Consider the following 26,556-nt stretch of genomic DNA (forward strand, 5'->3'; position numbering starts at 1 on the left):
TTTCAAAAAACACAGGTCTTGTTTTCTTGACGGCAGTTTTTCATTTTTGTGCGTGCCACGGCTACAGTTATTAGCTTTAAGTACTGTCATTTGTAGATTAGAACTGAAGGAAAAAAAACCCCGTTGCCATTCTAAGAAGTCCAGGCTGGATGAGCAAAATGGGGGATTAGAAGAAGGCTTTCAGGAATTAGCTTGGAACAGGAAAGAAGAAGATAAAGCCATTATAAAAGCTTCTGCTAATACAGGAGTCTTTTTTGTTGTGTTAATGCAGCCACACAAATTCCTATGAAGATTTATTAGTCAGGTCATAGAATCTGCTCTCCTTTCTTCTTTGATGATAAAATCAAGAATATTTTCCTCCACTAACATGCTCCTTTCTCTCAACGGGGAGGAAATAAATTACACACTTTCCCAAGACTGTGCCTGTGATATACAGAAGGCTACAGGTGAGGCTGATGCCTTCATTCCAGAGAAACAGATGCTGAAATTCAGGTGCCTGTTTAGAGGCCGCTCTGTTTGGGATGCTCCCTGCATGGTGAGCTCAGCCTCAGGTCTGTGGCGCCCAGCACTTGATGGAGCTGGGATACACAGCACTGTCCCCTTCCAGCATCCCAGACCTGCACAGCACCCGCTGTCCCATGGAACTTCAGTCCAGCAAAGCACTTACTTTATGCGATTCTGCTCCTAAGTCTGCTATTTGCCTTGGCCTGCAGCCAGCCGAGCACTTAGGCACATGCTTAAACTTAAGCACAAGAGTAAACAGATTGAAGTCAGAGGGACTTAAAATTAAGCACATATTTCAAGGATTTGCTGGATAAGGGCCTTAACCCTGGTGTGCAGCATTTAACTGGGATGATTCCCAGCTGATTAGCTTCCCCTTTTCCTCGACCTCCCCTCCACTGGACTGGGAAACAAACGGTTTCTGTTTTGCCACTATGCTAAAGGCCTGGCTTTAAAGAAACCTTGTCAAGCCTCCAGGCAAGCATGTCTTTCTTTAATTATACCTGCCTGTGAAATACCTTCCAGAAATCCCCACCCAAACAAAGCCTCAGGAAAGGAAATAACGGAAATTCTTGACGGTTTCCACGGGGGAAGCGATCCTAACCAGTGAGACGAGGCGCACGTAAGATGAGGCTGATGACTGTTCCTACTGTACACAGCTCCCAGCACAGGGAGACTCCTTAAAGCTCCAGCAGAAACTCCCAGCTACTTCAGCCCTCACCTCCCAGGGCAGGATGCTCCCTGAACCTGTCCCCTGGACGTGTCTTTCTGCACACGTTAGGATCTGAAAAGATATTTGGTGACCACACAGAGGAAGAAGAGAGATGTGGAAACACGAAATCCATGAAACCACCCCAGCAAACTGCAGCACCCAATGGGGAGCCTTTCAAGATGCCAAACAGCTTCCAAAGGGCTGGAAGGGACTTGCAGGATGGGGATATGGTTTGCCATTCTACGCCCTTTCACATGAGCTTTTAAACTTTGTTTTGATTGCATCTACCCATGGTAGAACCTTGGTGGCTGTGGGTAGGTAGGAAGGTCTGGTAGGGTGAAAGCCCTCTTGGCAAACAGGCACCCACTCCAAACAGTCATCACAGGCAAGTCTGACAGAACAGAAAAGCAAAAGATTAGAAACCTGGACAGAGAAGACGGAGATTTTCTGTGGATTTCTTCTGAAACAGGACTGCTCTCATCAAGGAGCAGTCTGGACTTGACTGCTCCAGACCAACTTGCCAGGACTAAGAGTGGACTAAGGGACCATCACCAAGTCCTACTCTCATCCTGTATCTGTCCCCCAATAATTCACTTCTAACCATGCTCTGCTGCATTACTCTCTGCTCCTGAACAGTCAGTCCTTCCCACCAGGACTTTAACTTCTGATTTACCTGTGCTAAACATAGCCAAGGCACCAAATAACCAAGTGCCTTTGGATAAGCAAGATGCCTGGGAAAGATGCCTGGATTCCTCCATCCAACTGCAAATCACTCTAGGTGACTACTAAATCATTCATTTTCATATGCACAAAGACTTCTGTAGAAACACTTTGTGTTTTAATACAACCTAATGTCAGAAATATTACCTTAGATCTCCCAGAAGAGCACAGCCACCAGCTGCTGCACTACAGCCTTGTCCTTCCTGAACCAACAACTCTCAGAATTTGAGGACTTGCAGAATAAATTCATGTTCTGCCTTGTATGCAAACCACGTCAGGAAAAGATGCAGCAAGTAGAAGCCAAACAAGGCAGTTTTCTTCTCCTTCAGACAGGAATGTCAGGATGATCAAGTAGTCCCAGAACTCCACCTCTAACTTAGCAGGTTCCCAGCCTTAGGTACACTTGCAACCCTTGGAGCCACTTTAATTTTGTGGCCTCACTGGCCACGAGCAGCTGGGCATTGGTTCTCTGGAATATAAGCAACAGAGCTGTATCTTGGAATTCTGCCACACTTCACCTGCCCTCCACTAAGGTCAACAAAGCCAATGTAATGATCACTTATACTTGGAAGCACCACCTAAATCCTGGAGCTAGACTCTGTGTGCAGAGATCAGAGAGCTGCTTCAGCCCAAGGAGAAAAGGCTGCAAGAAGAACCTGCACCTTTCTTGCTTTTACCTTCAAAAGTGGGCATTTGTGAAAAAATAGAAGAGTTTAAATAACAAATCTGTTTGCCTAAGCACTTAAAAATGGAGCTACAAATGGTTTTCCTTTCAGCTAAAGGAAACTGTGTAGCACATGTAGCCCCAACTGCGAGAGGGGTGGGGGCGAGGCCCTGAATTCCACCCTGGCCGTGAGTGCTCTCGCCATTCCCTCAGAATTCCAGGCAAGACATGGGACAACTCTCCCCCACCTCTGACAGGCTTTCATAACCATGTTTGGTCTGGCTTCAGCTCTCGCAGGAGAAGAGGAGTTTCCACCCGCGAGGGGACGGAGGAGCCGCGGCGGCGCTGCTCGGATCATGTCAGGTCGCACGTACGTTTGAAGTCGGCCACGGCATTCTCAGCGGCCAGGAGCAATCTCGCAGGGGCTGCTTCCTCCGCCGCTCGCAGGGCTGAGCCTCAGGAAAGCTCTGCAGCGCGAGGAAATCCTGGCCATGGCCAGCGCAGTGTTATCCACACGGCGAGGAGATAAAAACGGCAGGAACTGCCTTGCGGCGAGATCGCCACCGCCATCCATCCACGCGGTGCCAAGCCCTGGGACACGGCCAGGCCAGGTCAAGCATGCTGCTACATGGTTAATTGTGTCAAGAAAAAAAAAAAAAAAAAAAAAGGTGGGTTCCTACAACTTGATGAGCATGATACACTCTCCCTCTGGCAAATGCATCAGGTTTTCAGTGTATGATGTGGCTTCCTGCATTGAACTCAACTTCTCTTAGAAGGCCACAGGTCCCACCTTCTCCTTTGGGAGGAGATACCATCTAGTCTGGCAGATATTACCTGAAAAGACAATCACTATTCATGGTGGCAGAAGCCAGCATGGGCAGCAAGTTTTGTGACTGCTTTGGAATCAAAAGAAATATCACAGAAACCTTAGCAGCCCTCTGACCAGTGCATGACCTCCTTCCTGGAGAGATGCAGGACGTCCCTTCATGACAGACAGGACTGGTGGGCACATTGGTGTGGCCCCACAGCACCCCCTGAAGACTTTCTACCCTAGGGATTGCTGGTTCAGACCTTCATGTTTTTTTATATACATCTGAGGAGAAAATCTTTGAAAGTGCTGGCTTGAAAAACTGAGTGCTGCCAGGTGGTGGTGAATCTCTGGAACAATTGTAACATGTCAAACAGCTGGGCCTCATTCAAACCCATCCTTGCTGGAGACTACACACCTGCAGCACACAGGCCTTGCACCTGCACTATGGGAGCAGCAGAAATTCCCCCTCTTGGAGAAGCCAAGAAATGGAGGAGGTGCAGGGCTGGTGGGACGTGAGGGCTCACCTTCCCTGGGTGTGGATTGGGCCACATGTTGAGCAAGTGGGGAAGATGCTGCTGTGGCATGGAAGGAGCACCTAGGCAGGGTAAGGGGACGGATTTCCCCCCACCATGAGAAACACCCATTGGTAACTTCTCCAGGCGTAACACTGCACCAGAAATAGATCTCCTCTGAGATTTCATTTTGTTTTCTCTTTCTTCTTTTTTTTTCCTTTTTGCAGGATTACTGAGTTCGCGGAGTTTCTCTTTAATGTCACATGTGTGGCTCAGGTCCCTCAGGCCCCAGCAGAAACAGCCTGGGATATTTGCACAGACCCCTCACAATGGAAGGAAGAGGGTGTAGGAGGGAGGATCAGGCTGCTGACCCCTTTATTGTTCTTGGGCCAGAAGAAAGCTTCCTCCTGGCTTAAGAACCACAGCGCTGAAAAAGTTTTCCAGCCAAAACGAGTCAGATGGAGTCACTGGGTGGTGTTTTTTATTATTTTTTTTTTTCTTTCTCCTTCCCCTGCCTCCCCCTTCGGTCAAGCGACGGGGAGTCACAGGGTTGTGCTCCATTCACAAAATACCTGCTGCACATCACGTAGTCCTTCCCCCCGACGGTGGGGAAAGGCGCTGTAACCCAAGCAAACGAAAATAAACCTTTTTTTTTTTTTTCTTTCTCTGCAGATTTGAAAAAAAAAAAAAAAGAAAGAAAAAAGGGAAGAAAGGATCCTGCTCCCAGACTGACGCCTCCAGCGTGCGCCCGCCAGGGAAGGGGTAGGCGGAGGGGGGAAACAAGACGACGATATGAAAGAAAACAAAAACAGCAAATTCTGCTCTGAAAGGATTAAATGGAGGTTTTCCAAAAAAACACCCCGCCATTATATAACGAGGCTTAGCTCGGAGTCACCGGGGTCACACGATGCAGCAGACTGGAAAAACCAAAGCGCAGTGTAGCCTTTTAATTGTTAAGCCAATCATAAAAAAAATAAAATAGAAAACCGGTATTGTGATCGCACGACACGAAGTGTCCACTCACATACTGATGGTCAGGGTACCTTTTTTACCCCCTTTTCTCTTTCTGGCTGAAACACCATTTCGGTGTGAGCCTGACTCCGTGCCTTGGTGCTTATCAGGGTGCTTATCAGACCTGTTGTGCCGGGACACGGCCGGCTCAGGGAGCGCGGGGACTGCGCCGCCTCCCGAAGCACTGAGCGACACGGGGCTGGCTTTGCTCTGACAGCAAAATAAAGCACCACTGGAAACCTTATCACAACAATACGGGTATCAAATCACACCCCCGAGCTTCCAGATCAAGATCTGCATGCAAGGAGATGATCTTTCAGCACGCTGGTTGCACCTAGGAGCTGCCATCCACAGCCACCTGCCTAGTCTCCATGTTCTCCATACCCTTCAGGCTGAGTTGCTTGTTACAACTACAGGCAATCCTGAAGCTTCTTCATCCCTGATGTCTCCCAGCACTGTCTACACCAGAGACAGCCTCATACAATTATAGAACCATTTAGGTTGGTAAAGACCTCTCTAAGATCACCTAGCCCCACCATTCCCCCAGCATCATCCAGCCCACCACTAATCCATGTCTCCAGATGCCACATCCACATGGCTTTTAAATCCCTCCAGGGACAGGAACTCTACCACTGCACTGGTGAACCCATTTCCTTGTTTAACAACCCTTTCCATTAAGAATTTTTTTCTCTAATATCCAACTAAACCTCCCTTGGTGCAACTTGAGGCTGTTTCCTCCTGTCCTGTTGCTCATTACGAGAGAGAACAACTAACTCTCCCCTACAATACCCTCCTGCCAAGCAGCTGGGAGATCCTGGATGCAGGGCTGAACAAGCTCCATGGGCAAGAGGGATGGGAACAACCCAAACAAGAAGAAAATCTTGGAAAACCAAACTTCCATTAACGACAGGCCCGATGGCTGGAGTAGAGCAGCCACTGTTGTCATTCTGTGGTGTGCCCAGGGAGTCCAGCAGCAGTGGTGGGATGGTGCCATCAGGCTGGAAACCTGGGTATCATCCTGAACTCATGTTTTTCTTTGAACTACAAGGACAAATCTGTGTTTCACACTTGAATCTTAAAAACTGCCTTTGGTCTGGATTATTGCTGTGGAACAATTATGGAACAACAAGACAGGTACCTCATCTCTCCTGCTGCTCCTCCAAACCACGTACATGTAACTACTGACCCCAAATATTCTCATTCTCATCTAGAAAATGTGCAGCAACCTAAACTTAAGGAATATGTATTTTTACATTTTATTTGTGCGGAGCACCAAGGGGAAGGCTGGCCAGCTGAAGGCACACACATAGCCCAAATGCTTTAGGAAATGTCATTGCTCACAGATGCACGATGGAGCAAATATCAGCAGTCCCTTCCCCAGAACTAACCAGCAGAAGCAATCCATATCTTCTGTGATACCTGCTTATTTTGTCCAGCCAAAGTCTTATTTTTCCCAGCCAAAGGAAACAAACAGCTCCTATAACCTCACATATTTTCTTTCCGTTTGGAGAGGGCACCTCAGAAGAATATACAATAAGAAACAAAATAATGAAGTGGGTCACAAAAGCAGGAAGAAATGAAGCTTTATCATTCTCCAGTGGTTTCTCTGCTCATACATTACAAGAATTACTAAAAAAATTAAAAAAAAAAAAAAAAAAGAAGAATGAAAAAGAAAGCAAGCTAACAATGAGGAGTTTCTCCACAACAGGAGGAACAGGAGAAGGATAAAGAGGAATAGCCCTGGGAGACATGGACACAGGGGCAGTGTTGTGCGGTCAAAGGCGTGGAGACCACATTTCATTCGCTATTCCTGTTAGGCCAAATGAAATCAATCAAGGCCACCATCCAGCAAAGGCACTTTGAGGAGGCCAGAGAGTTTTCTTTCAATGACCATGCCAGCATGTATACATTTGAGCCATTTCCAGAGCCAGCAGGGAATTTAATGGAGTATCCCTGGAAGTGTCCCAAGGCCAAGCTGGATGGGTCTCTGAGGAAACTGGTCTAGTGGAAGTTGTCCCTGCCCAAGGCAGAGGAATTGGAACAATACAATCTTTAAGGTCCTTTCCAACCCAAACCATTTCATGACCTTGAAAAAAACCGACCACCAAAAGTACTTCTAAAATAATAAGATGAGGGACAATACAAATGTGGGACTAAAAGGACCTCTGGGTTACAGAGCTTGGTCTGCTACCACAGTGAGGACACCATTTAATCCCTTCATAAACAGTCTTTATTTTCCCCGTGGAAGAGACATCCAGGCGTCGTGTGCAGCAATAAATTTCCCACTTAAATGACAATCTGTGACCAAACCACCCTGCGTTGCAATAAACACTTACCCTACCACTAAATACCTATATTTACACCCATAGCTATATATACATCCCTCCAAGCTGAATGGGATTCACTTACCTGCTGCCTCCGGGCAGGAAATTCGCATTTTAAGAACTTCTGGTCTCATTTATTGTATTGCTTTCTATTCCCACAACATCAGAGGAAAGGCAGCAGAAAAGGGTGGGGGAGCATCTTCTGGTTAAAAAGAAATTTATAAATGTGACAGGAAACATTAAACTCCTATTTTGTCGGACCAGGGACCAGGACATCCCCCATTAGCAGGATTTTTAGAGAGCGAGGTGTTTCTAGGCTCTCCAGGTCCCTCTGACAACGGGGATGTATGCACGTCTCCCTTCTCTGGTCCTCTGGTATGCTTACTTTTTTTTGAGAGAGAGAGAAAATTCCTTCCTTCCCTTCATTTTATTAAAAATTCATGTCTTTTACAGAGAGCAGGGAAGGGGATTAGGATGTGGAAATAGCCAAGCCAGCAGAAATAGCTGCTTGACCAAGGCAACAACATTGAGTTTTTACTTGGGATCTTTAGGAATCTGGATTTTTTTTTTTCTTAGCTACTTTAAATAATGTTTAAAAACTTTAATCATTCCTCCACATTACTTCCACGTTGCAGGAAAACATTCAGCAAATTCAAGGGAGTGCAGCAAAAACCCTCTCAGTTTTCTAATGAATCCCCTGAGAAAAAAAGGGAGAAGAAAATGTAACATTATTGAGAAGTTAAAATTCAGGCAGGATTTAAGGGGTGTGTTTTGGAGTCTATAGAAATGACTGGGAAAAACCAAAACAGGTTTGCTTTGGATATTATAGAGCTGCATAAAAGCAAACCTTTCTGAAAGGGAAGTCAGCTGTAAAGCTGGGAAAAGTCCAAGTAGCTCCCTGGTGTGTTTAAGCCAGAGCATAATCTGGTGACATTTTTGAGCATGGAATGCCTATTGAGCTGTTATTTATACCCCAGCACAACTCCCTTTGCCCAAACCAGTTAATTCCCCAGAAAGCTGCAGTTCTCAGGACTAAAACTTCTGGACTCCTTAAAAGTAAAACAGAGCATCTTTCTTCATCATCCTCCCAGGAACAGCTCTCTCATACTCCTACTTTGTGGTCCCTGGTCATGAACCCAAAACCTAGCACTTCCAATTGGTAAACCCAACGTCCTAGTCCCAACATCTCTTTGTGTCCATCCCTCTGTCATCTCAGCCTGAGGAAAAGCAGCAAAGCCACCCACATCCCATTATTAATCTTATTTTGTGGTACAAACCAGTGGCTGGCAAACTGGGGTCCAAGGAATAGAGTCAGTCATGCATTGGGCAACCCATGGTGCCCATCTCCCTCCTTCTGAGGCTGGCATGTCCTTAACTTGGGGTGGGTACAACAAGGTAGGTGGGGGACAGGGACAGGTGGAAATGTGGATGTTCAGGAGAACATCCCACCCCTGACAGGGCAGCAGCACCTCCAGAGAAAGGGGGAACCCCTCAGCACATCTGGAACTGCTCTGGTGCAAGGAGCACCATGCCAGACTGAGCCCTGCCGGAGCATCCCATGGGAGATACACGGAGTTGAGGATTGTGTGGGCAAAGGTGGGATTTCCAGGGAGTCATCAGATGAGACATGTTTAACCTCTAGGAACCAGCTCCCCGCAGGGCTTTAGCAGCTGAGAGGGTCACACACCCCTTTGGTTTTGACCTCATTCTGCTCAGATCCAAAATGCAGCTCACCCAAATTCAGCCCCAGGTGCAGAGAAACACCTGCAGGTTTCCCCAGGCTGGAAATGCACTCTGAGCCCGAGGTGGATACATCTGGATGAAGAGCAGCGTGCCCTGGCACAGGAGGGTGAGAGACACTGCAGAGTGGGGTTTCTGCTTGCAAAAAGCCTTTGGAAAAGCCTCATTTGCCCTGCCCAGAGCAGCGTTGCAGGGCCAAGCAGCGAGGCCGCAGTGCCCTCTAGTGCTGCAAGGCTCCCCTCTGCCACAGCCCTGTCTGTCCCCGCGGCCACCAAACACCGCCAAACTCCAGAGCTGCTGCATTAACCACCCTTGTCCCTCCCACCTTCCCTCCCTGCTCATCCCTGACCCAAACCCCTGACCAGCCAATCCAGCAGGGGTGTGAGAACATCCCAATGCCTCCTACCCTGGCAAGCACAGCAGCCTGGCCCTAATTCTGAGCAGCTGACCAGCAGCAGCACCAGGAGCCACTACAGAGCAGGATCTCTGTGCCCACCAGGGTGGGAAGAACCTGTCAGGAATTGTGAGTCAGCACTGCAACATCTGCCTGACAGCCAGAAGAGCAACACCAGCCCTGAGAAGAGAGAGCCTGTATCATTTTCCACAATCAGGAACTTGCTCTGAGCCATAATAATGATAATAACAATAACAATAATGATAAAAATAACAACAACAATAACAATTTTAATAATGATAATGATGGAAATAATAATAATAATAATAATAATAATAATAATAATAATAATAATAATAATAATAATAATAATAGTAGTAGTAGTAGTAGTAGTAGTAGTAGTAGTAGTAGTAGTAGTAAAGGTTATCGGGCTTATTCAAAATAAGGCTATGGTATTAGGAAATTGGATATTAGGAAAAATTTCTTAACGGAAAGGGCTGTCAGACCTTGGCACAGGCTGTCCAGGGCAGTAGTGGAATTTCTATTCCCAATCCCTGGAGGGATTTAAATGCCATGTGGATGTTGCTCTTGAGAACATGGGCCAGTGGTGGCCTTGGTAGTGCTGGGGGAATGGTTGGACTCAGTGATCTCATGGGTCTTTTCCAACTTCAATGTTTCTCTGATTCTGTGGTATGAAAGACCACCATAATCTGAAAAACCCACTAGAAGACCTACCCCTTCCTGCAAGTGTGATAAAACCTTCAGGGTTTATAACCTTCAGGGATCATAGGGACTGTGCTCTGCCAACAGAGCTCAGGCCCATGGGAACCAGGGAGGTGATGACCTGCATGGGACATGCACGGCCTTGCTCCAGGACGTCTGCAGTGCTCTGGAGATCTCCATGGCCTTGTCTGCCTTCCTTGGCAATAGTGGCCTTAACTCTGGCATGGGAGTGATGCTGGAGGGGCTACAGGTGACCACAGCAGTTTGCCTTCTCTGCCCCACGTGATGGTCACTGTCAGCTGGGTTAAATGCAACCAAAAAAGGACAACAGAAAGGCTGTGTCTTGCTGGAAGCCAAGGCAAATCAAAAGCTTTCTACTCAGGAGCAGAGCTCTGACTCCCAATACATTGTGACCTGTACTCAAGTAAGTCTTGGCTCTTTGACAGGGACTTTCCACAGTGGCTTTAGCTGTTACAGTATTGGAAAGACCCTTGAGACATGGGCTTGTCAGGCAAGAAACCTTCTCTGAAGGCCGCGCTGTGTCCACACACTGGGCAGATTCCAGCAGGACGTGGGGGCCAGGAGAAGTAATCCCCCATGTTGGGGCTCCTAGGGAGGCACCCCCACGTTTTCATACGTGGGGGACACATAAAGGACATGAGGGTTAGACCCTGTGAGTGACAGCAGGGACACAGAGCACAAGGGGCACACTCCACATGGACCAGGCCACTCCCAGTGGGAGGGGATGCCAGGCAGAGGGATCAGCCCCTACCAGATCCACCAGCACAGAGCAGCCTGTTAGGAAAGGGCCACACTGCCATGAGCTGTGAAAGAGGAGCAACCTGGGTTGCCTAACATGCTGGGTAAATGAGAACTGCCAAGCCTTGCAGTGTAGAAGGAGCAGGCAAGAGAGGAGGTGGTGAGACAGCTCCATATGGTGATAGTGAACAACACCACACCATCAAAGACCTGTCTGAGGGCACTAAAGAGACCTGTTCTCCTGCTACCACCTCCCTGGAAGGATCAGGGATCTGCAGAGTCCAGGAACAAGCCCTCACACCAGTGCTAGACACCAATCTCCCCTCCTTGCCTGCAGAGCAACAGCAAAGGGATTGCTTGCCCATAACCTATCCTCTCCCCCTGGACACCTGGGTTGGCTTATCTCTCTTTAGGAACTTTCCATATCTGACCAAACCCACATGAGAACTGGTCTATCTCTGCACCCTACAGAGCTGACAGGGAAGGAACATGAGTACCTCAGATGGGAATCATTCAGCCCTTCCTAGAGCCCTACACTGAGGTGCAACAATCCATGTCCCAGCGTGTCCATGTCTCACCTGGAGCAGGAACCCCAAGTGACCAGCCCATGCACAGGTCCCACCTTTACTCACATGAACTGTAAGGTCTGACTTGAAAATACTTGTCCGTGAAAAGAGGTCCCAAGGAAAATGGGCAAAGATGCCTGTGGGTCCCTCAATTCAGGTGGTTTTCCAGCACCAGGAGAAAAGCAGCACAACATCAAGGCTAAAGGAAGAACCTGCAGCTTGCTTGCTTTTGCTTTCAAACACAGGCATGTGTGAAAAGGAAGAGTTTAAATAACAAATCTGTTTGCCTAAGTGCCTATCGGCTGAACTACAAACCGGATCAGGAATCCTGGTGCTTCTAATCCCGTTTGGACAAAATCAGGAACGCAGCAGTGCTAAGAGGAATGTGAACAACTTGGAGTCTGCCTTTCTCCTAAGGAGCTTCTCCCTTGTTTCTCTTCCAACAAGGAAGCTGGATGACGACTGCAGCCAGAAGAGAAACAAGCAGTTTATTGTAACTGCAAGCATATGACAAAAAGGGTCAAGAATCAGTAAGGAAACAGAAGGAGATGAGCTGAAGGCAGTAAGATGCCAAACCAAATGATATCAATGCCATCTTCCAAGTTTATCCCATTACAACAATAAAGCCCAGTATGCCTTTCAGAAGTGCCACATTTCCCCCTCCTAAAACACAAGACAAGGAGCAGTTGGGCAGTGAAGGCACATTCCCACATTCAAAGGAGGACAAGCCCATCCCAAAGGCACGAGTTCAGCAAATTGAAAGCCAAACTCTGCAGTACACAAGTCCAGAAACCACTTGGGACACATCCCAAAACTCTCTGCTTGTGTCTAGCAGCATTTACAGCACAGCCCTGTGACGTGCAGCCTCCGGTGTCCTTTGTGAGTTGCAGCAGTTCCACAGGAAGGAGCAGGGTGGATCTTGCTCAGAAAAGCTGTGACTGCCCCTGGATCCCTGGAAGTGTCCAAGGCCAGGCTGGACAGGGCTTGGATCAACCTGGGAGAGTAGAAGGTGTCCCTGCCCATGGGATGAGCCTTAAGTTCCCTTCCAACCCAAGCCATTCCATGATCCTATGATCTTGTGGAACATGAACTCTTGGGTTATTTTCTCTGGTAAATGTACATTTTGCCAAGGGCTTGCTTGCCAAGGACTCTGAAGACTAAATCTGGGACCAGAGCACTTGCATGTGACACATCCAAGCCTGAACAACTTCCCAAGTGCCTGCCAAAGGGAGCAAAAGCAAAAGGCATTGAGTCAGCCCTCCCTGTGACGTCTTCATGACGCCAAGGTGGTTATGTGGTCTCCTCCAACAAAACAGCTGATGTGGAAATGGAGAGGATGATAAAGACTCTTTCTGCATCTGAGCTGCACCTCCCTATGCTGCAGATGCTCCCTGGTGTGCAGTAAAAAGCAGGTCTTATGAATGGAGAACACTTACCTTCAAAAGAGTAATTTTTGGCAGCATTTTGGTGAATTAGTGCCCAAATCCTACTGCAGACTCCTATGAGTAAGGAAGGATGAGAAGGTAACGGCTCATGAGCTGAGCCAAGGCAATGACCTCACGAGCTCCTGGTCATGAAGCTTTCAAAAATAAAAACCTGTTCACCAGTAAAAACAAGCACCTCAGATGAATTTTGAAAGGATGGGCCAAGAGAAAGCTCCAAATTACGAGTTGTGGAGAAGGAGTTGTGAAGCCTGTGCATGTCCACGAGATGGCAGAGCACACCATGCTGTGAGAGCATCCCTGAGGACTGGGATGCACGAATTCCAAACAAAAGAAGAGGATCTGGGGAAAGGTCGCCTATTTTGCTTTGTTTATTTTTCCATCTTTTAATTACCAAATAGTCATAGGCTTTCCCTGCAATATTTTGTTAAAATACTATTGATAGTTTTCAGCAGAAAAACTCATGAATAGGGGGATATTAACACCTAGATATCCAGAATAGTCTGCTCAACCCCCAGACAACCACAATATTCTGCTTAATTAGGGACATCTCTGCATGTCTCTGTAGACACCCATACAGACCTGGATGTACACTGGAGATTAGTTCCAGATTCATGTCCTATGTCTATCACACTTTAACACCAAAGGCACGCAAATCTCCAAGCAGCCTGTAAGCAAGGCTCCCTATCTCTCTCAAACATGGTGCTTTTAACCTTTCCATGGCTGCTGAAGAACACCCAGCAGCTAAACACTTCCATCTGAATTGTGCTGGAGGATGCTTGGACCACCCCAGTTGTGCTGGAGGGCGCTTGGACTGGTTCAGTCACACTGGAGGATGCTCAGACTACCCCAGTGGAGCTGCAGGATGCTCAGATTGGCCCCTCCATCTGTGCTTGCCTGCTGCAAGCAGCCCATGAGCTCTCAAACCCAGAACAGGAGTTTATGTATCACCAACCTGAAAAGCCTCTTCCTCAGGATGCCACACCCATGAATGCAACAACCCCACGGGGTGAAGGATTTTCCTTTCAGAGGCTCACACAAAGGAACATCTTCCCTTATGCCCCCCCCTCCACTGCTCCACAGAGCCATTTAAAACAAGGGATCCGGAGCAGTAAAATCACTGTCAGCATTGCACGGCTGCATTCAAATCCAGTTAACAATGATATGTCAGGATTAAGCCAGCTGTCTGCAAGTATTTCACTTGTCCATGTTGAACAAGATCAACCCTCACCCAGAGCCACCTGGGTCCTAGCTCCCACAGACACATATGGCTGCCTGCACATGCCAAGGTAAGCATGTCTGCAAATCAGTGCAGCACGGCACGAGTCTGCCTGAGGCGCGAACAAAACATCACATCCAGCATTCCCACTAGATCTTCCAGCTTTGAGATGTCACACCAATAATTAAGCCAGATATTAATGTATATATTGGAGTGAATTCATTATATTCAATGTACTCTTAGGACATGATGAAATGATAGCCAGACCAGGAGGACCTAGCTTATTTAACAGTTGTTGATTAAAACCCTCTTGAAGGTAATCAGCTCCTCGCACCAAAGATGGTTTGATTCTTCATTTCCAATTATCCCCCAGGGAAACTAACCTTATTTTGCAGAATTAATGGGGTTTGTATCAGCTGAACCTGATGTTTTTTCCCTGTGACCTAAAGTCCAGACATACCAAACATGGAAGAGACTGAGCAGGAAGCAGCTGCAGGCAGTGCTCCTCCCTGCCAAAGTCAGCTGCCCTTCTCCACTCCTTCATGCACTCAGTGCCAAATAGTTCACCCAAAAGAAACAGTAAGGCAGATTGTCACATGGTCTGCAGGATGAGCAAAGCTCTTCCTCACATGATGTGGGAGCAAGAAGCCTGGCTGCTGGAATCTGAAATGCAAGGAATTCTCAGAACTTTGGGGCTGTAAACCAAAGCTTAGAATTAAACACAAGATTTGATTTGAGACTTTGGAAAAGGCTCCCAAACTCAAGTACTAAAAACGAGAATGTAGATTTATTGTTTAAGGCAGACACAGGCTAAGCTAAGTAGAAGAAAGTTTAGAGCTTTAGAGTTTAAGACATAGGAAAAATAAAAGTGGTTACAGAGGTGAACAAGGAGTTTAGAATGCAGTGCTATAGGTTTGTGTATCACAACATGATTGGCTAAGAAAGCTCACACTGCAGCATAGGTCCATAAGACAAAATATTTAAGGGTTAGGTCAAAAACATAAATATCCTTGTTGGCAGTTTATTGTTTATTAGTTAATAAATCCTTAAAAAGTCTTGTAACTAGAGGTCTTGTGACCTTCTGAACCATGCAATGAAGATGCGAGCCAAACTCAGCCTTCCTGCCTATGTAAAATATTAAAAAAAAAAAAAAAATCACACCATCTAAACCTACTCAGAGGTCTCATTTCTAATTAATTCAAAATTCCACACTTGGTGAGCTCTTGGCTCAGCACTGAAAAGGGTAACACTAACACAGCACATGAGATGTTTTCATCCTTGCCTCTAGAGGCAAAGAGGTTTCAGCAAAAACATGCTGAGCATCCTCTGAAACTTGCCTAACTTAGGGAACTCAGCTCCTTTGAGGACTAGGGCTCTGTAAAATGGAAGACTATATGATGCTGACAAATTGACTTTTTCAACCTCTCTTCTGAACTGCAGGGTCTCATCCTGCTATTCCACAACATCCATGCTTCAGAGGTCATTTAACCAGAACTGCCAAAACTGCAAAGAGAGATCTGGGGAAAGAACAGGCTGGAGAGAACACACACATGGATTATCACTGCATGTAAACATGGGCACTGCCTAAAGGGGCAATACCTGGGTCAGCACACAGGCACTGCTGGCTTCCTGGCAGCAATTTATTTTGGAGCTGTCAGGAGGGGTTGATGCTTTACAGAATATCCTTTTCTTCAACATATGAGCCCTGTGTTCATCCACATTTATACATACATAGGTATATACTGCCCTCAGTGTTATGACCTCCCAACAAAATCTGCGTGCTAACTGCCCTTGCCCAGCGCCAACACCTGAAACCACAGGCACAAATCTCCATCCCAACCCCTAAGGGGCCACAGCCCAGCAGCTCTCCCACTCCTGAGGAGGTTTCCTAAGGGAACAAAAGGCAGGGAAGGCTCTGCTGCTGGTCCCCACCACGACAGGGGCAGGTGTCCTCATCACCTACCTGCCACACTGGAAGGACTTTCTCTATGTCGTTCAGGTTGATGCTGTCACCATCCTCGTACTTCCCCTTTCCAAGCCTGTGGCAAGAGGAAAACAAAACAAAAGCACGTGAAAACTCATTGGAGACACAGTTAATTTTCTATTACAGCACAAGGGGAATATCAGTTGTTGCTGCAAAGGCCTCTCATGGAAACAAAGAGGCTCTCTCTGGAGCAAGTGTGCTGTGCCTCCAAAACACTCCCATGCAGGCGTAAAGCTGTTAATACAAAATTAAATGCTTTGCTCAGTCCTCTCCACCTGCACCATCTGCCACAGCTTGCAAACACTTTTGGTAGTAGCAGCAGTGAGAAAACCAAAGGCGGTCCTGAGCCCAGACCAAACAAAACTGAAAGCACAGCCCACCTGGACAGCAGAAATGAGAGCACAAAGAGAGTAATGAAAAACGTTTCCTTTGAAGCACTGCTCATTTGCTGGTCTCCACGGGAGCTCCAGCTCCCCTGATGAGAAAGGTGTTGAAAATCAGCAAACACACACCTCAGACAGGAAGCAGCAATCAATATAAATATAAACAGACAATTTGAAAGACAAAGAAATTGGGATGAGAAGTCAAGCACTCACACACCATACATAGAATTGGCAGCTGAAGGACTTTCTTGGAATAAGAAATGAAAAAAACAATTCAAAGATAACTACCAGTTTGGCGCAAAGATGATGATACAGAAAAAGAAAGAAATTGTCAATAATTATCATCCTTCTATGTTCACAAACAACAGAGATGGTCTTTCCTCATTATGCAAGAATGATAAATATTTTTTTGTCAGTTAGAAGCAAGATACTGTTAAATAAGATACAGCAGAGACTTTGGTAGCAGCAGACTCAGGTAATCAGTGCCTAGAAGTCAGAGATAAACAGATCTTGGAATTAGAGAAAATGGGAGAAAAAAATTGAGAAAAATGGCACATGCTGAAGTACCAGGCTCAAAATCCAGCAAACTGAAGGGAAGCAATTTAATTAACCCTAATCAACTTGAGAACCCTGGTTTAGTAAAAGGTATCTCTGACCATGGCAGGGGGGCTGGACTAGGTGATCTTGAAGATCCTTTCCAACCCAAACCATTCTGTGATTCTGTATTTACTGGAAATCAGAGGTGCTCAATAATTGACTTTCCATCATAAATGAAATTCTGACTGACTTACAAAGGCAAAAAAATAGTGTGCATACACATAACAGAAGCACACATCTGAAAAAATATTTATATCTATATATTCATATAGATGAGAAAAATCATGTCACACATCTGGGTACAAACCATGCCAGCTGCAGTGCAGAACACAAGTGTATTGTAGGAAAAGGTCATCTGAAAAGGGTGGGGACTGTCCCAGGCTGAATTTCTGATGCTGAACTGTGGCAAAAAGGCACAGGGATGAAGAGGAGACAGGGATTAGGGGGAAGAAGGCAGCTTTCCTCTGAAGACAGCATGGCTGAACCCCAGCTACAGGACCACAGGCAGTGCTGGCAGCTGCGTTTCAAAGAGGCCACAGGGAAATTCCTTAGAGCACCTGAAAAACTCAAGTGATACATGTGCTTGGGAGATACCTGGAACGAAGAGAAAATACCAGCTACAAAAGGATGTTTGATCTGGAAGAGTACAAGCAGAGCAAGAGCTAGCACTGGAAATTAAATCCAGATGAATTCAGGTCAGAAACACAGCACAGCTCCCTGCTTTTTCTAAACTGTTCCACTTGTGATTATTCAGCATGCCACCAAACAGCATCTCCCTGTAAAAGCAGGTGTCTCCTTGGAGGAAAACGCTTCACCCAACCAAAAGTCACTTGAGGTCACACAACTGGATGCAACTCCATGGCCAGCCTTGGGCAACTGATCAGACTGAGGAATAAAATGGTTCTTTTAGTGTTGAAAACACACACTGAACAGCATAGTCCCTTTTTTTCCCCCTATTATTTTTTTCACTGCACAGCTAAATTTTTTAAAAAAGCTTCCCATTCAAGCAAGAGGGGAAAATGCCTAGCTAGCAGGTGGAGATTCATGGAGGCTCAGCAAGCTGAATCTCGGCACAGATTCACCACGGAGAGCTGATGAATGCACAATACAGTCAGCTTTAGAAACCAAAAAAGTAAGAACAATTTTGTCTTTCTTTGTGCTTCCTCTGTCCTAGCCAGGTTACTTACATGGCATGCATTTTGGAACATGCACTGTTTTATGCTGATAGCATCTGCTTAACTTTTCTGCAGATAAAATAATTTTTACTCCACTTTAACAGCTGCAACATTTAGGAGTGATTAAATATCTCACCTCCACACTGCCTCCTCTACCTGTTTGCAATGTGGGCATTCACAATACATAAGAACCAGAGGAAAAACACAACAACAACCCTGCTCCATCCTCTCTGCAGCAGCTGTCACTGACAGGATCACTTGGCAAGTGCCATCAACCATGGAGCATATTATATCTTTTTTTACAGAGGAAGCACATTATATCTTATTTTACATTGGGCCCCTTCATCCCATTTTTCAAACTCATATGAAAAAATCGGATTGAACTTGACTAAGAGACTTTGTGACTTAGAAATTTAGTGTTGTGTTGTTCCAAATGTTCTGAAAATTGCTCTTTATAAATCTGCAGTATACCTTACAGAGCAGAAAAAAAGGTTGTCTGAGTCTTCCTGTCCCTGTATGGTACAGGAGCTTACTGCAGATGCTGAGCCTGGGCTGGTATGGGATTTCTGGCCTGGCTGGATGTTTCTAATTGTTTCCAATCAACTGTTCTAATAACAATTCTAAACTTGTCTTCTAAACAAGATGTACAGACCAGGCATATGGCATTGGCCAGTAATTTGGCAAAACCAAATTATCAGCATAAAAATATCTCCAAGAGAAGATTTCCATTCGTGCAAACAACATGGCAGTGATGGAACATCAGCTGCAACCCCATCTTTTAGACCTGTTCTAATTTTTTCCTTCCTCTATGCTCTGAGTGATAGCATAAGGAAAACTCGATCTATAGAATCATGGAATTGTTATGGTTGGAAAAGACCTTCGGGAGCACCAAGTCCAAGCATTCCCTTGGCCTGCCAAGGGCACCACTGACCAGTGTCCCCAAGTGCCACATCCATATGGTTTTTAAACCTCTTCAGGGATGGCAAATCCATCCCTGCCCTGGGCAGATGTGCCAGGCCTGGACAATCCTTTTCATGAAGAAACTGTTCCTAACATCCAATCTACACATCCCCATATGCAATGTGAGGCCTTTACCCTTATCCTGTCATTTGTTACAGGGCAGAAGAGCCCAGCTCCTACCTGGCTGCACCCTCCTGAGTGGGAGTGATTGTTTCTCCATCTGCAGAGAACCTGCAGGGAAATGGTGATTCCCATCTGGGCAACGCTGGTGAGCCACGTGGTGCAGCACACATTTACTTGGTTTGACCAACCAACAACCAGTAAGGAATCCAGAAATACCAGGGAAACCTGTGTAGGCTGTCACAACCAAAGGGAGCTGTTGAATGTTTTCACAGTTTTATGAAACACATTGATGCTCTCTCCTTCCCTGAACTCTTGCTGGGAAGAACAGTGTCATTCACAGCAACTGTAACCAGGTCAGCACTAAGCCAGGATCTTTCCTCCAATATCCAGAGATGTCTAAATTTAGAACACCGGGATCTAGGACTTGGATCCAGAGTTATTTAAACACTGAGATGTACCAGTCAATGCAAAAATACAGAGAAGAACTCTGCCCCAGCTCAGAACTGGATGACAGAGGAGCCAGACAGACTGATCATGGCACTCAAACTCTCTGAACAGTCCAGTGCTTCTTCCCATGTCCTCTGTGTGAGGTGTGCCACCAAGCCAGAGCTCCTAGAGCAAGGGAGAAGTTATTGACCTTCCTGGAGAGCACAGTATTGCAGACACAGCACTCACCCTTCTCTGTCTATGTGAGGCAATGGGTGTTTGGAGGTGTTTCGCAGCTTTCTGTGAAACTGGGTGAAATCTAGTTTTTCAGGCTGCAAGTCCCACGTTGCACCACTAGGAGAGAAAAACAGGGAAAAACAGAGAAAGGAAGTCCACTACTAATTAAACACCACTGAGCTGAGGAGCAGAGGGCACACTGGAGCCTGCAGACAAGGAAAGCTGGCATTTCTGGAAGCACCACTCCCTGCTGCAGAGCATGTGGATGTGAGCATCCAACCTTCACACTCATGCATCTCTTTTCATTTTTTCTTGTTTTTTAGGTATGCTGAGGAGCTCTTGGGGCTTGATCTAAGCCTCTAATTTTGATACAGAAGACACCCTGCAAGATATACTCGCTCTCTGTACCAAGAGGGTATTGCAACAGGTCCATGAAATGACTTTCTCTCTGGTCCTGCACAACCTGTCTGCTCCAGTGACTCAAGATTATGCAGATTATGCATAAAACTGGACAGGAAGGATATTTCACTGCTTTCACTGAGACAGCAGCTGAAGTGTTCTTCCCAGCAGTTAAGAAGCCAACACATAATGGTTCCTCCAACTAATGGGAGAGTAAAATGCCAAAGCAGCAGCTCAGAGCTGACTCAAGTCTTGCCTGTGCAGTTCTGGGGTGACTAAAAGTAATTGTACTGGTACTGGTTTCAGGTGTTTGGACTGCAAACCCATCCAGTGGCCGCTCCAAATCACACGGGATGCTTTAAATAGACTGTGCTTGGTGCTACAGGCTAATTGGGGATGGGGAGGAGGAGAAGCAGTGATGTCAGCCTTACCAGGGTATTCTCTGGTGCCTGGGTACCAGCAGGATGGACATACCAGCAAGGGCTAAGACCATGCATGGTCCATCCTAAAAGTCCACCCTCCCTTAAAGCAATTTAAAACCAGCTTACCTGAAGGAGTCAAAGGTGTTGGCAGCCCAGATGTCTGTGCCCAGCATGTCAAGGTTGCTCTCCTTGTTGCCATTCTAGGAGAGATGGAAAGGTGGTTACTTGTCAGGAGGCACATGGAGCTATCCTGACCAGGGCACAGCCTCTCCCACCAGCCACGGAGGTGTCTTGGCTCTGCACAAGGGATCCTGTGTTCCTGAGTGAATCCATGCAATGCAGAGACCCCTCAACTGCTGCACAAGTGCACCATGAAGGCAAGGAGTGAGTGACAGTGTCAGCCTTGGGGACACAGAGCTGTGCACAACACAGAGCAGAAAATGCACAAGCTCAGCTCTGACTCCAGCCCTGTCCTCCTGCCCCATGTCGACAAGCACGACCCACCAAAGTCCAGGGGCCAGGCACAGATTCACAAAATCATTTAGGTTGGAAATGACCTCCAAGACTGCGTCCAACCTGTGCCTGATCCCCACCTGTCACCCAGCCCAGAGCACTGAGTGCCATATCCAGGCGTTCCTTGAACACTTCCAGGAATGGGGACTCCACCAATGCCCTGGGCAGCCTGTTCCAAGGCTTAACAATCCTTTCCATAACAAAATTCCTCCTCATGTCCACCCTGAGCCTGCCCTGGCCCAGCCTGAGGCCGTTCCCTCTGCTCCTGTCCCTGTTCCCCCCGGCTGTCCCCTCCTGTCAGGAGCTGTGCAGAGCCACAAGGGCCCCCCTGAGCCTCCTTTGCTCCAGGCTCAGCCCCTTCCCAGCTCCCTCAGCCTCTCCTGGGGCTCCAGCCCCTTCCCAGCTCCGTTCCCTGCCCTGGACACGCTCCAGACCCTCGGTGTCTCTCCTCTGCTGAGGGCCCAGAGCTGTCCCCAGCACTGGAGGTGCCTCAGCAGGGCCGGCACAGGGACGGGCCCTGCCCTGGGGCTGTGTCACAGCCTGGCTGGGACAGCCCAGGGGCCATTGGCCTCCTGCCCCCGGGGCACCCTGGGCTCGTGTCCTGCCCCTGGCACCAGCACCCCCAGAGCCCTTCCCCATGGGCATTATAAGGAATCTCCAGCCAGATGTGAAACACCTTGAATCTTCCTGTGCAGGCAGCTGCTTTTGTCAAAATGGACAACCCAAAGCACGATCGTCTAAAGCAAAGACCTCACATATGTTACTCAAAGCCCCTTCACAGTCATCAACCCTCACATGCCCTCCCTGCACAAAGAGGGCTGCCCCCTCCACCCTTTACAGGTGAAGTAAAGCAGGTTGGATTTTGCCATTCAAGACCATTCAAGAAATCAGACTTGACTCAGTCTGGACGGATTGAATGCATTGCAAATTAGGAGTCCATATTAACCAATTTTCCCCACAACATTTCTTGTTCAGATTACTCATAATCTTGCACATATTCAGACTATTTAAGCAACTCAGTCCAAATGGTCCCACTCCGGCAAAATACATGCTAGAGAATGTGGATTCCATCTCTCCCCGTCATAAACCTTCTGTCATTTTTAAGTATTATTAATATTAACTAAGACATTATAAACTCACAAAAAAATGTGACCATTTCTTAATGAAGTCCCAGAGCTCAATCTGCTCACAAATTGAGCAACGCTTTCCCAACCAATGTCAGGACACATGTCCTTAGTGAACAGATGGTTACATTCTGCAGTCATTTCCAGCACAACCAATTTAAACACCAGAAACTCCAAACACAGACACACTGCTCCCTTTTTAGTCTCCTCCAAGGGGTTTATGGATTATGATTTTAACCCCTGGGGATCTGCAAGTTGACATGTCTCTGCTCAGAAACAAATTACCAGAAATACATAACTCCTGTGATAAGTTACAGAAGAAGATGAGCTTTTTATTTTAGGCAAATGTAAGCACGATTTTCTCCCACTAAGGAGAGGAATTAGTTTCTTAAATCCTTATAAGCATCCAAATGCAGTATAATGGAAGCACACATGTGCAGGTTATCACAGCTTATACACAAAGAAGAGACAAATCCATTTCAGGTGTTGAGGAGGTCAGGCAGGTCCGAGGCAGCAGCTGGACACTCTCACCCAGACCTGGTCCTCCTAGGAGATGTCCCATAACCTCCTGGAGACACTCCAAGCATCAGCCAGACTCCATAAATGCTGCCAAAAAGAGCCTAGTGATAGCACACCTTGTCATTAAGTCCTGAGTCACTGTGGCCATTTCAAGACACCCTTCTGGTCCTCTATGACCTGTCTTTAGAATCAGTCTCTGTGTCAGCTCACAGGACAGGGAGCAGCCTTGCAGCCCTGGGCTGCAGGGAGCTTACTAAAATGCTCACAGCACAATGCCAAGACTTAATAATAAGACTTCAAAAAGCCAATTTTCAAATCCAGGTATAAAAAAAGATTAAAAATGGCATGTATTTAAGAAAAGCAGTGACTTGCTGTCAGTCCCCCCAGGACTGCAATTATAACCATCAGCAATTTTAACATGAAGCTCCCAGTGACCCAACCCTCAGCTTTAGATAATCTTTTTCACTGAGAAGGAGTTAGTACAGCTGAAAATTAATTAATTCACTCGGAATGATAATTGAGAGAGACGCTTTCACGAGTAACACCAGTACTTGAGAGATGAGACATCCAGTAAATCAGATCCTGCACACAATCTGGTTTAAATGTACATCCACAACCTCTGTCCTCCTGCCCCCGTGAGCACACATGACCTCCATCCACTGCTGCCCAGTCCCTGGAGCTGCCCACACAAACAGGGACGGGCCCACGTGGACTCTGGCTGTTTACCATGCATGCAGCTTCAGCAAATTCCCCACAAAGTCAGCATTTGCATGCACACAGCAGCTTTAGAAAGCCCGGCTCAGCGTCCCACCTCTCGCTGCTCCTCGTTACCATCCTCCAGAAAACAAATAGGAAATCATGCCCTTTGCTGCACAATTGCAACCAGGTTAAATCATCACTGCACACAGAACAACACCAAGTTGCCGCCTGGGTCCCTGCTATAAATTCAGAGATTATCCTGTGCCATGTATTACTTAAGCATTTTTCAGTTCTGAGCTTGAGGAGCTTCCCCCACTTTTCCTCCTTCTCAGCTGCCTACAACCCCTGGCTGCACTTTGGTAGAAAATAAAAAAAGATGAGATAGATACTGAACTGTCTGAAAAGGCTCCAATTCAGGGCTTCCTTGTTGAAAACCGCAAGTTGTCATGTGAAAAATACAGACAAAAATATAGAAATTTTGAGGAAGACAGTATTATCCCTGCTCAAAGAGGTAAGGATATGTTGAGTCTCATTCCCACCAGAAAGGACCATCACTTTCCAGATACAGCCTGGTTCTGTGGGTCCTCTCCCACCACAGCATGACTCAGAAGAAAAGCTATTTCCTCAAGATCTTCAGGAGGATGAAATGGATGAATGGACCAGGACTTTGACCACTGGTTCCAAACCTCAGAGTCTGCCATCCACTTCTGGCACTGACATGTGCATAAAGGAGAGCAACTCCAAGAGAAGACAGGGCATAGGCTGACTGAAACTAACAGGAATGGTTCCCTGTCTCAGTTCAAGGTGTAGATGGACCTATACCCATATAAAAAGTTAATTCTTAAAGTCTTTTGCAGGGTAGGAAGGTGACTTCCCACACAGCCCTGCAGACAGCTCACACAGAAAGCAGCTGGACTTAAGGTCACCATTTAACACCATCAATGTGCTGCCCACTCATCCTTCAACTTCTAATGAAGACCTGACAGCAAATCATTACAGACATCTCTTGATTTCTCAGAACTGAAATACTCCAAGACTTCAAATACTGAAAAAATCCCTGATTTCCTTTGCACTTAATCAGCTGACTAGGGACTTCTTTCCCAAAGCTAAGGCAACCAGCACACCTCAGTGGGTCACACACCATGAGTGAATTAAACAGGTCTCTGCAGTGCCCTTCCCAGCTGACATGCACCCACACTTTGTGTGACACACACCACAAACAGGCGTGAGGGGGATGCCTCCAAGAAGCAGCAAGCAGGGGACACAGCTCCAGCACCTCCACCAGGTGTACCTTGGCTGAATGCCTGAACTGGCTGCTTCTCCTGTGGCTGCCAGACCTGGATCCAGAGCCCTGCCTGGAGCTCGACCCCGGCCGGGATCCTGTGCTCCCACTGCTGCTGTGATCCCACTCTTCCTGAAAACAACAAACAGGTTGCTTTAGTCAAGGGCCACTCCATCCCACACGCTCCAAAACCACCGACCTGACGGAACAGGAGGGCTCCAGCTCCCAGGCCACTCGTGCCTGCACCTACAAAACCATGCCTGTGACCAGAATCCTGACTGTGGGGCTTCCTCTGACTCCTTTAACATGTTCTATTTACAGATTGCAAAGGGATGACACTGTGGGAATCTCTAATGAGGGTAAGATCTGGCCCTAGTGCTCTAGTGTATGCATGGGGAAAAATAACACTTACCTTCTCTATCTTCATGAGTATTAACTATGCATATTCACCAACCCCACATCCTGTAAAGCTGCTGAAGGGCATTTGGACAATGTCCTTAATAACACCCTTTAACTTCTGATCAGCCCTGAAATGAGCGTGCAGTTGGACTGGATAATGGTTGGATACCTCCCAGCTGAAACATTCCATTCCATTCCATTCCATTCCATTCCATTCCATTCCATTCCATTCCATTCCATTCCATTCCATTCCATTCCATTCCATTCCATTCCATTCCACTCCATTCCATTCCACTCCATTCCATTCCATTCCCCTCCCAGGCCCAAATAAACTTCTCAGTCAGTTTCCCCACTGTTGGAGTCCAGTTATTCACACGGCTGAGGACTCTTGCAGTTCGCCAGGAGACTCATTACACAAATAACTATTTTTGTCTCTTAAGGAGCTGTGCCTGATGTTCTCCTTTATTCTCTGCTTGTTGTGCTGTCAAGTAAACTGCAGGTTTCTTGTTCAGCCCTCAAGGCATAATGACTCATGTGAAAACCAGAATAACTCACCTGACCAGCTCTACCCAAACACCCCACAAGGTCTCTAGGGAGAAAGGTGGATATTGTCATGGCAATTGCTCCAAAAGCTTTGCTCAGAGACTTAGGAAAGACTTCTGAAGCGACCTAAAATTATTAAAACCCCATGACACCACCAAGTGCGGAATATTCAACTCTTCCAAGTACTCTGAAATCTGGGAAATACAAAGGGAAGCCTGTGTTTTAGGACTGGTTGAGAGCTGAGAGCTTCAAGAGGGTTTCTCATGTCTCAGATGTTCTCATGGGGCTACACGAGCTCCTGCAGACACTGCCATGGGCTAAGGCAAGGGCAGGGCCACCTCAGCCTTCAAAGCCTCAAATCAAAAGGATTCACCACTCAAACTGCTTTTGAACACAACAGCCAAGTCCAGGGCACAGACCAGGTCCCAGCTCCACCACTGCCACCTGATTTGGATGAGGCAGGCAGACAACTGCACAGCAGAATCTGAACTGTCTAAGGTGATGTTACCCACTGGTCCCACATGGACCTTGATGCACATGAAATATGGAAGTGTTCATCCAACACAAGGAATTGGAAGCAAAACACTCCAGTGCTGGTTTCTGCATCACTCCAGCTGGACATTCTGCACCCTACAACCCAGTAAGTTTCATGCAAGTTCAAATACATTGTGGT

The 26,556-nt window shown here is 46.9% G+C and overlaps 1 protein-coding gene across 3 annotated transcripts in view; it reads right to left on the reverse strand.

Annotated features, from left to right (window-relative positions):
- The window catches only part of CTIF (cap binding complex dependent translation initiation factor), a 147,439-nt gene that overhangs the window by 82,056 nt on the left and 38,827 nt on the right, over positions 1-26,556 (reverse strand). For 2 of the 3 annotated variants that reach the window (XM_063179581.1, XM_063179580.1), the window contains exons 4-7: positions 24,951-25,073; positions 20,931-21,004; positions 19,996-20,100; positions 16,062-16,137 (exon numbers count right to left, since the gene is read on the reverse strand). In XM_063179581.1, the coding sequence (XP_063035651.1) occupies positions 16,062-16,137; positions 19,996-20,100; positions 20,931-21,004; positions 24,951-25,073 (378 nt within the window). The remainder of the gene's footprint in view (positions 1-16,061; positions 16,138-19,995; positions 20,101-20,930; positions 21,005-24,950; positions 25,074-26,556) is intronic. The other variant, XM_063179582.1, reaches the window with a different exon arrangement.

This window comes from Melospiza melodia, chromosome Z (assembly GCF_035770615.1).
Source record: "Melospiza melodia melodia isolate bMelMel2 chromosome Z, bMelMel2.pri, whole genome shotgun sequence".
Classification (NCBI taxonomy): domain Eukaryota; kingdom Metazoa; phylum Chordata; class Aves; order Passeriformes; family Passerellidae; genus Melospiza; species Melospiza melodia.